This window comes from Sycon ciliatum, chromosome 1 (genome assembly GCF_964019385.1).
Source record: "Sycon ciliatum chromosome 1, ocSycCili1.1, whole genome shotgun sequence".
Taxonomy (NCBI): domain Eukaryota; kingdom Metazoa; phylum Porifera; class Calcarea; order Leucosolenida; family Sycettidae; genus Sycon; species Sycon ciliatum.
In genome coordinates, this window is record NC_088643.1 from 25,170,656 (window position 1) to 25,182,795 (window position 12,140).

General features: G+C 47.3%; 1 protein-coding gene and 1 long non-coding RNA gene across 3 annotated transcripts in view; one reads left to right on the forward strand and one right to left on the reverse strand.

The window, feature by feature from the left end:
- LOC135819768 (mucin-3B-like) overlaps nucleotides 1-9,965 on the forward strand; it is an 83,634-nt gene extending 73,669 nt beyond the window's left edge. For both annotated transcript variants that reach the window (XM_065333043.1, XM_065333036.1), the window contains exons 59-67: nucleotides 5-163; nucleotides 699-1,277; nucleotides 1,721-1,894; nucleotides 2,572-3,156; nucleotides 3,886-4,038; nucleotides 5,919-6,421; nucleotides 6,717-6,847; nucleotides 7,826-8,251; nucleotides 9,133-9,965. In XM_065333043.1, the coding sequence (XP_065189115.1) occupies nucleotides 5-163; nucleotides 699-1,277; nucleotides 1,721-1,894; nucleotides 2,572-3,156; nucleotides 3,886-4,038; nucleotides 5,919-6,421; nucleotides 6,717-6,847; nucleotides 7,826-8,251; nucleotides 9,133-9,253 (2,831 nt within the window). In that variant the 3' untranslated portion in view covers nucleotides 9,254-9,965. The remainder of the gene's footprint in view (nucleotides 1-4; nucleotides 164-698; nucleotides 1,278-1,720; nucleotides 1,895-2,571; nucleotides 3,157-3,885; nucleotides 4,039-5,918; nucleotides 6,422-6,716; nucleotides 6,848-7,825; nucleotides 8,252-9,132) is intronic.
- Nucleotides 1-12,140, reverse strand: part of LOC135819883 (uncharacterized) — a 37,813-nt gene that overhangs the window by 4,433 nt on the left and 21,240 nt on the right. Inside the window, exons 7-8 of the long non-coding RNA XR_010554001.1 lie at nucleotides 9,941-10,000; nucleotides 2,250-2,327 (exon numbers count right to left, since the gene is read on the reverse strand). This is a non-coding gene — a long non-coding RNA (uncharacterized LOC135819883). The remainder of the gene's footprint in view (nucleotides 1-2,249; nucleotides 2,328-9,940; nucleotides 10,001-12,140) is intronic.

Genomic DNA, 12,140 nt, shown 5'->3' on the forward strand with positions numbered 1-12,140 from the left:
CCAGTCATTGGCTGGCAGGAGTGGACCAGCTGGTCAACGTGTTCAGCTACCTGTGGCGGCGGCATACAATGGAGATCGCGTACATGCAGTGGCGGCGTCCCCTGCACTGGAGAGAGCACCGAGACTCAGCCATGCTCACAAGTACTGTGCGGCTTGGCATTGGGTAAGAAACGCATGTGCTCTCATCATCATAACCTATGGAAACCCTGCGAGATAAAAGAATGTGTCTCTGCAGAGCTTTATGAAGAGATTTCGTTAGGTTTTACAACTACATGGATGTGGCATGGAGTTTCATGCATTGACACGATGCAAGCTTTTGGGGTAATATACTACGCTTCTTCGTTAAGCGTATGTATGAGAGTTTGCCACTCACGTACAGGTGTTTTTTTTATCGCAGTCTATGAGTATTGCACTAAACCTTAATCTTGCAACTGCCTGAACACGTGCATGTATGGTATCAGCCGTTCGGCATCAATCATTCATATCCGCGATGACTAACATGACCTTTGGGTACTCCATTGACTTTCACATAATATTTGGACAACTGATATGTTTGTGTGTTTGTGTGCGTGTGTGCGTGTGTGCGTGTGTGTGTGTGTGTGTGTGTGTGTGTGTGTGTGCGTGCGTGTTCCAATAATAACTGGATAACTGATAGGTACCGGCATGTGTGTTCCGTGTTCTCATTCCCAACTGTTTAGATGCTGCCCCGGTTGACATGGTGATCATGGTGGATTCCTATGCCACCCAGACAACACAGCGCCTGTTCTATCTGAAGCAGTTTCTTGTGCAGATGATACTGTCGCTCAAGGTGGCGATCGGCCTGCAGGGCAGTCGCATACAGATCATTCTCTTTGGCACCACCTACCGCCTGTACCTGCAGTCATGGTCACTACAGTACGTCGACAACTACAATGTGATCAGCGCCATCAACTCCATGTCGCAGTACTCGTACGGTGCATGTAACGTGTCACTGGCCATGGAGCTGGCTGCAGGCGAGTACTTCACAGCGGAGAGCGGTAGTCTGTCGGCGGAACGTCGGCCAATACTGATGACCCTTGCTGCTCAGGACGTCACCAGCACGAGCAGTACACAGGTCTTGGCTGGCAACCTGCAGTCATCCGGCGTGGAGATCTTTGCCGTCAATATCGGCAATGGCAACGGTGTGGCCGAACTGGCCACGCTAACTAGCCAGCCGTCAGAGAGTCACCTGTACGTGGCCTCAAGCTTCTCAGTACTCACAAGTGTCTCGTCGACGATGGAGGCACAGCTTGAAGCTGGTGAGTATTGACCTTGCTGGTGTACTGAAGTGACTGTCCTCGTATGGAACAAGAAATGGCGCAGGCAGCAGCTTCCTGCTTAGATAATATACAAGTAGCTCTGGTGACTTGACTGCGAGTGTGTGGAATGCAGATACAGTTAACATTGCAAATAATGACACTCGATCGTGCATGAGAAACAAGTGTCGTTATTCGCGACGTTGAAAGTATACAGTCAAACGGTCACTAGGGTATGTACATTGTGTTGTTATATCCAAGATCGTTATCAGGGCCATGAGGTTGACTGCAGTTTGTATTCTAGAATAAAGTTACCAGAGAACATGATGCACACAAGACAGAAACGTGTCCTTCAATTTGAATGGAAATTTCCAACAATGCACACACTCGGTTTTCTCTGTTGATGATGATTCATGCTCGTGTTGTGCATTATTGGTATTTTGAAGGCTACGGATGGGCATCCTGGTCTGCGTGGACACCGTGCGTGCCAAGCTGTGGTTTCTTCAGCTCACGCTACCGCACTCGTCAGTGCCGACGCAACGCTCCGGCATCGGCGTGCTCTGGCAACAGTACTGAGAATGTGGTGTGCAATGTCACGGAGTGCCCAACGTCAGCACCATGTAAGCACAATAACATTCACGGTACTCTGTATTTCCTAGGCAATTCCTGACTTTCAGGCTGCTCTGACCTGCTTCAATGCCTATCTTTAACCTGAGAAGGATCAGACCCCGATGGGGCAAGGGTTTTTTTTAGTTTGCATCCACATGCACCAAACTTGCATCCAAGAGACACAGAATATATGGTAGGAAAGTGGAATACCGTGACATCGGTACTGCTCCGCCAGTACACGCTCGTGCAGTGCTCTCAAGTAACTGATGTATGATTTAAAAAATTACCCTCAGCCCAAACTGTATCAACAGCAAGCCTGCAGATTGTGTTGGTGCCTAGTCAATCATGTTCATTATGTAGCCTTACCACAAGAGGAAAGGGTGTAAATTGCCTGAAATCGAACGTCGGGAGGTGTCCGTTTGGAGTGACAAGTATTAGCCAGCACTGTACAGGAATAAAGAGAGACAAGGACAGTTCGTGGGACGTCAACATGGCAAGCAACACCGGGGAATTCTAAACAACTCGCGGTAGACATATGCCTATGCATGTAGTTCTAGATGCCAGCACACACACACACACACACACACACACACACACACACACACACACAAGTCCGGCATGGAAAACGCACATTGTATACAATATGACTAGTAGTGTGTCTGTGTATGCTCTGTTTTGTGTTACCCAGCTTCCAGCAGCACGCGCCTCTCTCACATGGTTTTAGTTGTGGACAATCAGATGATGCAAAGTGCCTATTACATGGTCTTCCTCAGGCTCTTCATCAAGCAGGTGGTGGAGGCCATGCGACCGCCCGTCAGCTCTTCAGGAGGCATATTCACACTGATCTCATTCACAGACCAGGCCAACGTGCTCATTGACACTGCTACAATGACTAATCCGAACACACAGGCAGTGCTGGTACTAGTTGACGGCATTCAAGCCGATCCATCCCCAGCTAGCAACCCAACCAAGGCACTGAACATGTCCGAACTGCTCATCAAGTCACAGTATGTCAATGGCAGTTCGGCGTACCACGCGTCCGTGATGATCTGCTCCAATTCTCCACAGCCCGCCCCACAGCTGGCTATGGACCTGTCGACTAGCATGATCAGTGACGGAGTTGACGTGTTTGGCGTTGCGCTGGGCGGTGATACAGTTTCACCAATGCTACTCAGCCTCTCCAAGCAACCGGCAAGTCAGTTCATGATGGCCGTCTCTGATGCCTCACAAGTACAGGCTGCCGTTACCAGTGCGTCCAATGCCATCTATCCAGGTGAGTAGCGTTGTGATCAGATGGCCGAGGCACTCACTAGTGACATGACACGACATAATGCCATTGTGTGTGAGTCCGTAGTCACTTGATTATGACTGGCTGGGAAGGTGCCTAGCATGGTTGATGTGTTGTGTTTGCACTGTAGACAGTGGTCACCTTTGGCAATGGGCCATCCCACACACTGCAGCATTACAATGAAAGACAACCCAGTGCGTGCTGTGCGCTCCCATATGAAAACAATATTCACGAATCACCTAACCACATTGGAATTGGCTAGGCTACAGTGGCTGTGTGCAGGCCAGAATAATCCTTGTGAATCAAACCATTCCTGTTGTATGACAATATTTATCCCTTTCTCTTCCTCTCTCTGTCTCTTCCTCTCTGTCTCTGTCTCTCCCTCTCTCTCTGTCTCTCCCTCTCTCTCTCTGTCTCTCTGTCTCTCTGTCTCTCTGTGTCTCTCTCTCTCTCTCTCTCTCTCTCTCTCTCTCTCTCTCTCTCTCTCGCTCGCTCGCTCTCTCTCTCTCGCTCTCTCTCGCTCTCTCTCGCTCTCTCTCGCTCTCTCTCTCTCTCTCTCTCTCTCTCTCTCTCTCTCTCTCTCTCGCTCGCTCGCTCGCTCTCTCTCTCGCTCTCTCTCTCTCTCTCTCTCTCACTTTCTCTCTCACTCTCTCTCTCTCTTTATCTTTCTCTCTTTGTGTGTCTTTCTATCTCGGTCTCTGTTTGGATTGTCAGATCCTGGCTGGGAGTCCTGGGGCTCTTGGTCGGAATGTACAGTGACCTGTGAAGGAGGAACACAGTGGAGGATCCGTGCCTGCGGCGACAATAGCACCGGGGAGTGCATTGGAGCAAGCAATGAGATCAAAGTCTGTAACACACGAAACTGCAGTAAGTCGCAGAAAGAAGACTGTGTTCTTTGATAACGGCTTCCCAAGGCCAGGGAGAGTGTATTGTACAACTGCCGGTGTCCACTTGGGATTCCAGACAGGACTATGTACATTGTACATTACCTTACCCTAGTACTAGAATCTACTACTAGTATACTAGCAGAGTGAAACTTCAGTATACCAGACCTCAACAGGCTGTATGATCTGTACTTTATAGCGGAGGTACTGTATATCCAAGGTCAAATCACTCGTATAGCATATTGCAGGGTCCTCTACAAAAGTAATTGTTTATATCACATTGCATGTTGGCCGCCGTCCGGGTTACCGGTTGTGTTTTCAAAACGAAACATTTTAGTACTTTTTCTGCCACCACCACCACCACCACCCACCTATCCTGTATGCGAATAAAACAATCTTCCTCACCCATGTACTACCTGGCACTTTTTCCATGTGCATTCAATAATTATTTCGGAAACAAAAACTCCTAAAACCCACAGCCAAACGGAAAATATCGTGCTGAAAAAAGAACGATTGGTAACCTTGGATGGCTCCCTGAGGGCCTGTCCAAGGTTTCCAATTGTTTTTTTTTGTCAAAATTAAAAGATTTCATTTGGTTGTTGGTGGGGTTTAGTAGTTTCGTTTTTGGAAATAATCATTGACTGTACACGGACTACTGGGTGCCGAATATTGAAATCAATTCGTTTACCTGCAGAAACGGTGGTTGGGTGGGTTGTTGAGAGCTGAAAAATACTTGAACTTTTCGTTTAAAAAATAAACAACAACGATCGGTAGCCCCGGACTGCCCTTTTTGTCCTGGGCACTTTACACTGAAGCTTGACTGGAATACGTTAGGATAGTTACTCTTGCTCTCGGGAGTCTAGCAGAGGATAAAGCACTCGGTAAAATGAATGACTCCTAAGGCAGTTAGTATGAACAACACAGAGACTACATGTGAATGGCTTCATTGCAAAACGCGCTAAACGCCAATCTCATGCATATGGCGTTTTCGGTGTCAATCGAATCAGTAGGGATCACTGCATCTGATGGCCAAAAAGAATTCTCCAAAACGAGACATATCCCACTGACACTGACTGTTGAAGTTGACGTTCTACTGCAAAACGCGATAAACACCACCGATGTTTTCGAGCAAAGTGCAATATATCCTGTCGCGCAGGCCAGCGTGACCTAGGACAAGCCAGCGAGTGCATGCTGGCGCAGCACGTGGCAAACATCGCGACTAGACTGAGCCTGTGCAAAATGTCGATGTCAGAGTTCAAAGTACAGTGTTTTCGTGTTGGTGCTTTGTAGCAGCTACATCTACGTTGTCATTTCGTTCTTTTCGTATCATCTTCTTCGTAGCTGTTGTTTTTTCGCTTTCGAAACTGCAAAGGGCAGTATGCTAGAGGCGTCAGGGATGGACGACGCTGCTGCTGGCAGTGCTGCTGCTGCTGCTGCTGAGCTCCTTCAGATTTCGGAACTCAGTGAAGTCGTTGCACTTGTACTTTCTAATCTCATAATACTGATTAGTCTGGCGAGTACCTCTGGTTTTGCCCAAAAATATTGAAGAATCACCTTGCTTGAGATAATGGATGGCCCCTGATTTTCGAGAAAGCCTGTATTTGCATACATCACCCTACTCTTCTCATCTGCTAAGTTAAATTTGACCCAAACCCACCCAGTTGTTGATCACAGAAAATCGCTCCTCCTGAAAATTGGTCAAAACGGATTTATCTCGTTTTGCAATGAAGCCCTTCATGTATTCATTGCATGGGGTGCGGCCGGTGGAATATTGCGGTGAAGAAAAGTGCTGTTCTACGGGAATACGATGTCTATGCACTCTCACTCTCTCCCTTGGTATGTGACATTTGTGTTGTGATTTAGCGCAACCAGCAGCTCCAGCACCAGCGGCAACAACCACCGTCCCAGCAACAACAGGAACTACTACCCCAACCTCCACTCCAACATCCATACCCACAACATCTATACCCACCACCTTCACAACATCTATACCCACAAATGTGATAACGACTAGCCTGATGCCTACGCCAACAACTACACCTACCACAACACCAACAACCACCCCTACCACAGCGCCAACAACCACCCCTACCACAACACCAACAACCACCCCTACCACAGCACCAACAACCACCCCTACCACGACAAGGGCGACCACTACACCAACTACTTTACCCCAAGCTCTTCCGACTTGCCCGGATGTCATTCAACGGGTTGTACCGGCATCGTGCTTTGCAGTACAACCAACAACCGAGCCCACAACTATGCCGGCAGCTGATGGAAACGGTGGAGGTGGAAACGGACAACCCTCTTACGGTGTACCTAGAGTTGTGGAGGTCACAGTAGAGCCGTTTGACGAGAAAAATGTGCGTTCTATTCCGTGTTTGTGTGTTGGTGTGTGTGCGTGCATGCGTGCGTGCTTGTGTGTGTGTACATGTACATTTGTTATTCGAAAGGCAATGGTGCAGCCTCGTTAGTGCATGCTCGCCAATTTAGACTCAAGTTGTTCATGTACCGTTGAGCATTCTGCAGTTTATCATAGCCATGCATGTTGCTCACATAATCCTACACCAGCCATGCATTGTACTGAGGCACCGCCACGCCTGATTCGCCGTGCAATTCTAAACTGACCATGGACATTCTTGCTTGTGTGCGCGGCAGGAGTCAACGGTGGCCTTGCGTGGATACCAGGCAACGGCGCTACTGGAGGCAGAGCACTACTGTTCACAACCCAACGAGCTACAGTGCTACGTGGAGATGAGACTAGCTTGGAGACAAGCATTATCACAGCAGTAAGGGATATTCTAAATCATGCAATCATTTCTAAACGAAAGATGACGATCTACATGTACAGCGGAGCTGACCTGATGATATCAAGCCTGGCATTCATTTATTTTGTCAGAGGTGTCACAGGGCAGTGAGGAGTGGTACGACAGGGAGTCTGGGGGATATCCGCGGGGAGAAAGAAATCTGATTTTTCGGCCAACCCGGCACATTTTAGGGCTGTACTGGTGCCCTGGGGCGGACCGTCCTGGACAAAAGGTGGTACAATCATGGTCGTACTGGTTATACCGTGTGTGACGCCCCCACTTGTCCTTGAGCTAGATAGGGCTGTAAATGTCTTGGCCTGCACGTCTTCTTAGCATGTTTGTGACTGAAAAGCCATTGCAGTAATTGATATGCACATCTGGAAATGATCGCGAGTATCGAGTACAACCCTAATAAGGAAGTAACGGGAGCCATATAAATGCTGGATCTCTGCCTGCTGGATCTCTGCGTGCTGTCGCTTCACATGTAGCCTGGTTACAAGTATACAGCAGGGAACAGGAATTCCATCAAGGCTGCCAAGTACTAACAAAAAAACAAAATGTGTAGTGCGATGATGGTACAACAATGCTATCAAGTGAGAAAGGTCACACACACGCCATGCTGGATTGTGCCCAGCTATATCCACAAGAATGCCCAGCACTGGGATGTGTTGCGTACAGCAGTGCCTGCATCTGCTCAGTACTACATTCACTGCATGCACCCAATCTCCTTCACTGGTAGTAAATCTACATGTACAGGACTCTACGGTGATCAGGTGATCAGCATGATTGCTTTACCCCTAGGTCTTGTGAAACGTGGCTGTTTCTTTGTCAATGACATGGCATGTTGATGATCAGCGGTTCTGCATGGTGTGCAATTGTTCTGCATGGTGTGTCTGTCTTTGTTCTGCATGTTGTGTCATTGTTTCTCTTGGCTCTGTCCTTGCTACTAACTACCTACAGAGTGTACTATCTACACAGTGAGAACTATACACTGGACAAGGCCAACATGTCGTGGACGTGGAACATCAGCAACTCCACCTACAACGAGACAACGCACGAGCACATGACGATCCTGATCAACGTGCTGGTGTCGCAGCGCTGCATGCGCCATCACAAGCTGCACACGGTCAGTGGATATGCAGCTGTGCACGTGCTCGGACTCTGGCACTTGGAGGCGTTCTTCACTCGCTCGAGCAACTCCTCATGGAATTCGTCTTCCTCGTCGATCACCAAAGTCACGACGCGGCAGCGTCAAGAAGCAAACTGCACGACGCAAGTGGATTCAGAGTGGAAACCCGTTGCTCTGGGTGTTATCGGCTCGTTCTGCTTCTTCTTCCTGAGTTTCATGTGCTGCTGCTGTCCATGCATCTGCATGACACCAAGCTGGTAGGTACAACCTTGTCAACCATTCTTTATTGATAACGCATAACTACACTTAAAAAAGGTAAAAAGGACCAAGGAACTGCAAGAGAGGTGCAGCCATTAAAGGCAAGAAGCTGTCCATGCATCTGCATGACACCAAGCTGGTAGGTACAACCTTGTCAACCATTCTTTATTGATAATGCATAACTACATTTAAAAAAGGTAAAAAAGGACCAAGGAACTACAAGAGAGGTGCAGTCATTAAAGGCAAGAAGAATGCCCGGGAAAGCAAGAGAGGTGCAGCCATTAAAGGCAAGAAGCTGTCCATGCATCTGCATGACACCAAGCTGGTAGGTACAACCTTGTCAACCATTCTTTATTGATGGTGCATAACTACATTTAAAAAAGGTAAAAAAAGGACCAAGGAACTAAAAGAGAGGTGCAGTCATTAAAGGCAAGAAGAAAATTGAAATCCTAAAAGCCATCCCAAACCCCGACCACCATCCCCTCCTGGAATGATTACTTTTATAGCCTATCCTGGCCCCGCACTTCACACCTGAAATCAACGGAGGTGAAAGATGTCACCAGTGACCCGCCACAGTTACCAAACGTGTTGCCTTGTATGCTGTGTTGTATGGTGTGTATGTTGTGTGTTGTATGCTGTGTTGTATGGTGTGTTGTATGGTGTATGGTGTGTGGTGTGTTGTATGCTGTGTTGTATGGTGTATGGTGTGTGCTGTGTTGTATGGTGTATGGTGTATGGTGTGTGGTGTATGCTGTGTTGTATGCTGTGTTGTATGGTGTGTTGTATGGTGTGTTGTGTGGTGTATGCTGTGTTGTATGGTGTATGGTGTATGGTGTGTTGTGTGTGGTGTGTTGTATGCTGTGTTGTGTGTGACATACAGGGAATCTCATGACATGGAGACTTGCAACAGTGGCACTGCAGTTGTTGTCGAGAATCCAACCTTGTTTCGCGACTACACGCTCAACCTGAACGAAAACGCAGCGGCTGGAGACGAATGTTGAGTGGCGAGATATGTTGTGCAGGGCAGCCAGCCTCAGATGCTACAATCACTGTTGCCTACGCAATACCAGTTATTGAGATGCTCAAGAGGAGCAGAGCAAGGGTTTTTCTTGTTCTACGCACCACCAGCTCCAGAGTTTCCAAAACTTTACATGCATGTCTGCATGTTTTGAGCTACACGAGTCATACTACTCATCCATCTTTATATGTAGCACTTTGTTTCTTAGAGAGTGAAGATGTAGAACATACAGTTGTTATAATACTAGGTCACATCTAAACGTTCCGACCCTATCATTATTATGACAATACACATGACAGCCGGACCCTATCATTATTATGATGCAATGCTATACTTATGATGCAGTGCTATACATGACAGCCGGACCCTATCATTATTATGATGCAATGCTACACATGACAGACGTATGAAATCAATGCATTTCAACCTGCTATTTATATGACAGCAACGTAGTTCCGTCCTTATTTATTTTTAAATTATTTTAAAGTGCTTTCTGCGTTGCAGTACCACGCGGGTATTTGTGTCATATTCAAGATACCTCCAGATTTCGTGAAAGTGTGCACTTGTTCACTTTCGGATTGCTATTATAGTGTACCTACAATCAGTGCTGTCAGTGCTGTCAGTGTTGTCAGTGTTTTAACTGATACTATTATTATAGTAAAACACTTACTTCTGAAGTGATCACCACTCCTGGATACTGTCCTGGATAGTGTCCTGGATAGTTTGCAACCTGAATGCATGGAGAACACAGAAATAGTGGCCACGCAACACGCACTCACGTTGAGAAGTCACCCGCTTGGGGCAATACAGGGCAATACAGTGCGATGCAGTGCAATACCTCACTTCAGCACAATTTGCGACACTGTCTTCGGTGCGATGGGCGACGCAAGACACTTGCGATGAGCTGTAACCAAGGCAGACGATTCACACTTTGTTTGGTTTCTGGTTTTCTGCGATGTCTATGTGCAGTGCATGGCACATGCAATCCGACCCAACGTGCAGAACAGTTGGCGCCCTCACTTGATGCCCTGGAGGTGGAACCAAGAGTAAATAAGCTCCCAAGAGCTTGCAACTCTGCATATGGGGTCTCGGGCGGCAAGACCTTACACCACGTGTTGCAAGTACGTTTTGTACTATGCACAGCATAGGTCAGAGTACACGCAGTCTGAATATCTGCCATGACCATGCTAGATGCTGTGCTGATGACTCACACAAGCTGAGTGGATTTCTGTCAGCGAGCAGCACTGTTGTACTACTACTCCATACAGAGCTGCACACTGCACTGCACTCTTGGGAGCTGATTTACTCGTGCCAGTCTTGGTGGTACGAATGCTGCTTGATGTACACATGTACAAATACAGTGATGTAATCGGAACTGGTCCAGGTTGCCCGCTTCTACTTTGGATCGGATTTCACCTCACTTAGTGCGACTGTAGATCACTTAAGGTAGCAGTCTCCCCGTAAATTCCCTAAAAAATCGAATTCATATCGAGTGCTACATCAGTTGAAAGAGCATGAATAGCTGCAAAATCTCTGAAAATTTATGTCGATCTGACCAGCCGTTCAAGAGTTATGGCCGAAAATGTGCCCTTGCAAGGAAAGATTTTTTTGTTGCACGCTGTCATTTTTTTGGCAGCACTGTATTTGAATCTGAGCAGACCGTGAGCAACTTGTCGTATCATGGAAAAGCGCGAAAGTGTGCAGAATTTTGCTCCAAGTCCAAAAAATCACGTTTTTTAGCCATGTATTGCAGCAGGACTTTTGCCAGCACCCTCGTGACGTTGCAGATATGTGGCTTGATTATTGTAGTTGACGTTAATTTAGTGACTTTGGCAAGTTTGAGTCGTGTCAAGAAGTCAGGTAGGATTCAGTACTAGGCAGTAGTGGAACGTGAGTGGTAGTCTTTGCCGATTTTTGAGGGTATCCTGGATTTGGTGTGCAGCGCTGTGGAAATGGCTTGCTGTGGAGGTCCCAGCACTGGATGTTGTATCAAAGGTACGAAAATGTGCTTAACCTAAACAAATTCAAAAATTGACTTGGGTCTGTGGGAGTCTGTGAGAGAACGCCCACTTGTGCTGTTGTGACAGATTCCAGGGCCACGTTGAGGGGCCCTATCCCACCACACATGGCTGCTTCTGGACTTTTTTTAGGTTTGGATCCCGCGCACGGACAGAATGGGCAAGACGATTTGAAAAAATTGTAAATGCATTAAACGAGAGAGCTTGGAAGCTCAGGGCCCTACGCTATGCTTTTTTGCCTTGATGACCTAGACAAAAAAAAGCATAGGGATGTTATAAATTCTTTAAAAAAATCCTCTTTTTTTAAGACATAACCTGGGATTCGAACCCGCACTATCGCGCGCCCTGCATGCATCCCCCGATACACTTCGCATACATACTAATTCTTCCAAGTTGTTTCACATTGTGATCTGACGGCAAAAAAGCATAGGATGTTATAAATTTTTCAATTCTCCAATTTGTTTTCAGGCATATCCTGGGATTCGAACCCGCACTATCGCCCTACATGCATTCCCCCATACACTTCGCATTCATACCCATTCTTCCAAGTTGTTTCACATTGTGATCTTGCATTTGAAAGCCCTATTTGAATATGCATTGTGGCCAGCCGTCTTTGATGGCACGGTACGGTAGGGGATAGGTACGGGACAGGTACGATCGAGGGTAATACGACACCGTCTCCCGTACCGTTCCGTACCATTAAACACAGCTGGCCACATACAGCTGCCCGCAATATTCAAATAGGGCTTTCAAACGCAAGATAATAACGTGAAGCAACTTGGAAGAATGGGTATGAATGCGAAGTGTATGGGGGAATTCATGTAGGGCGATAGTGCGGGTTCGAATCCCAGG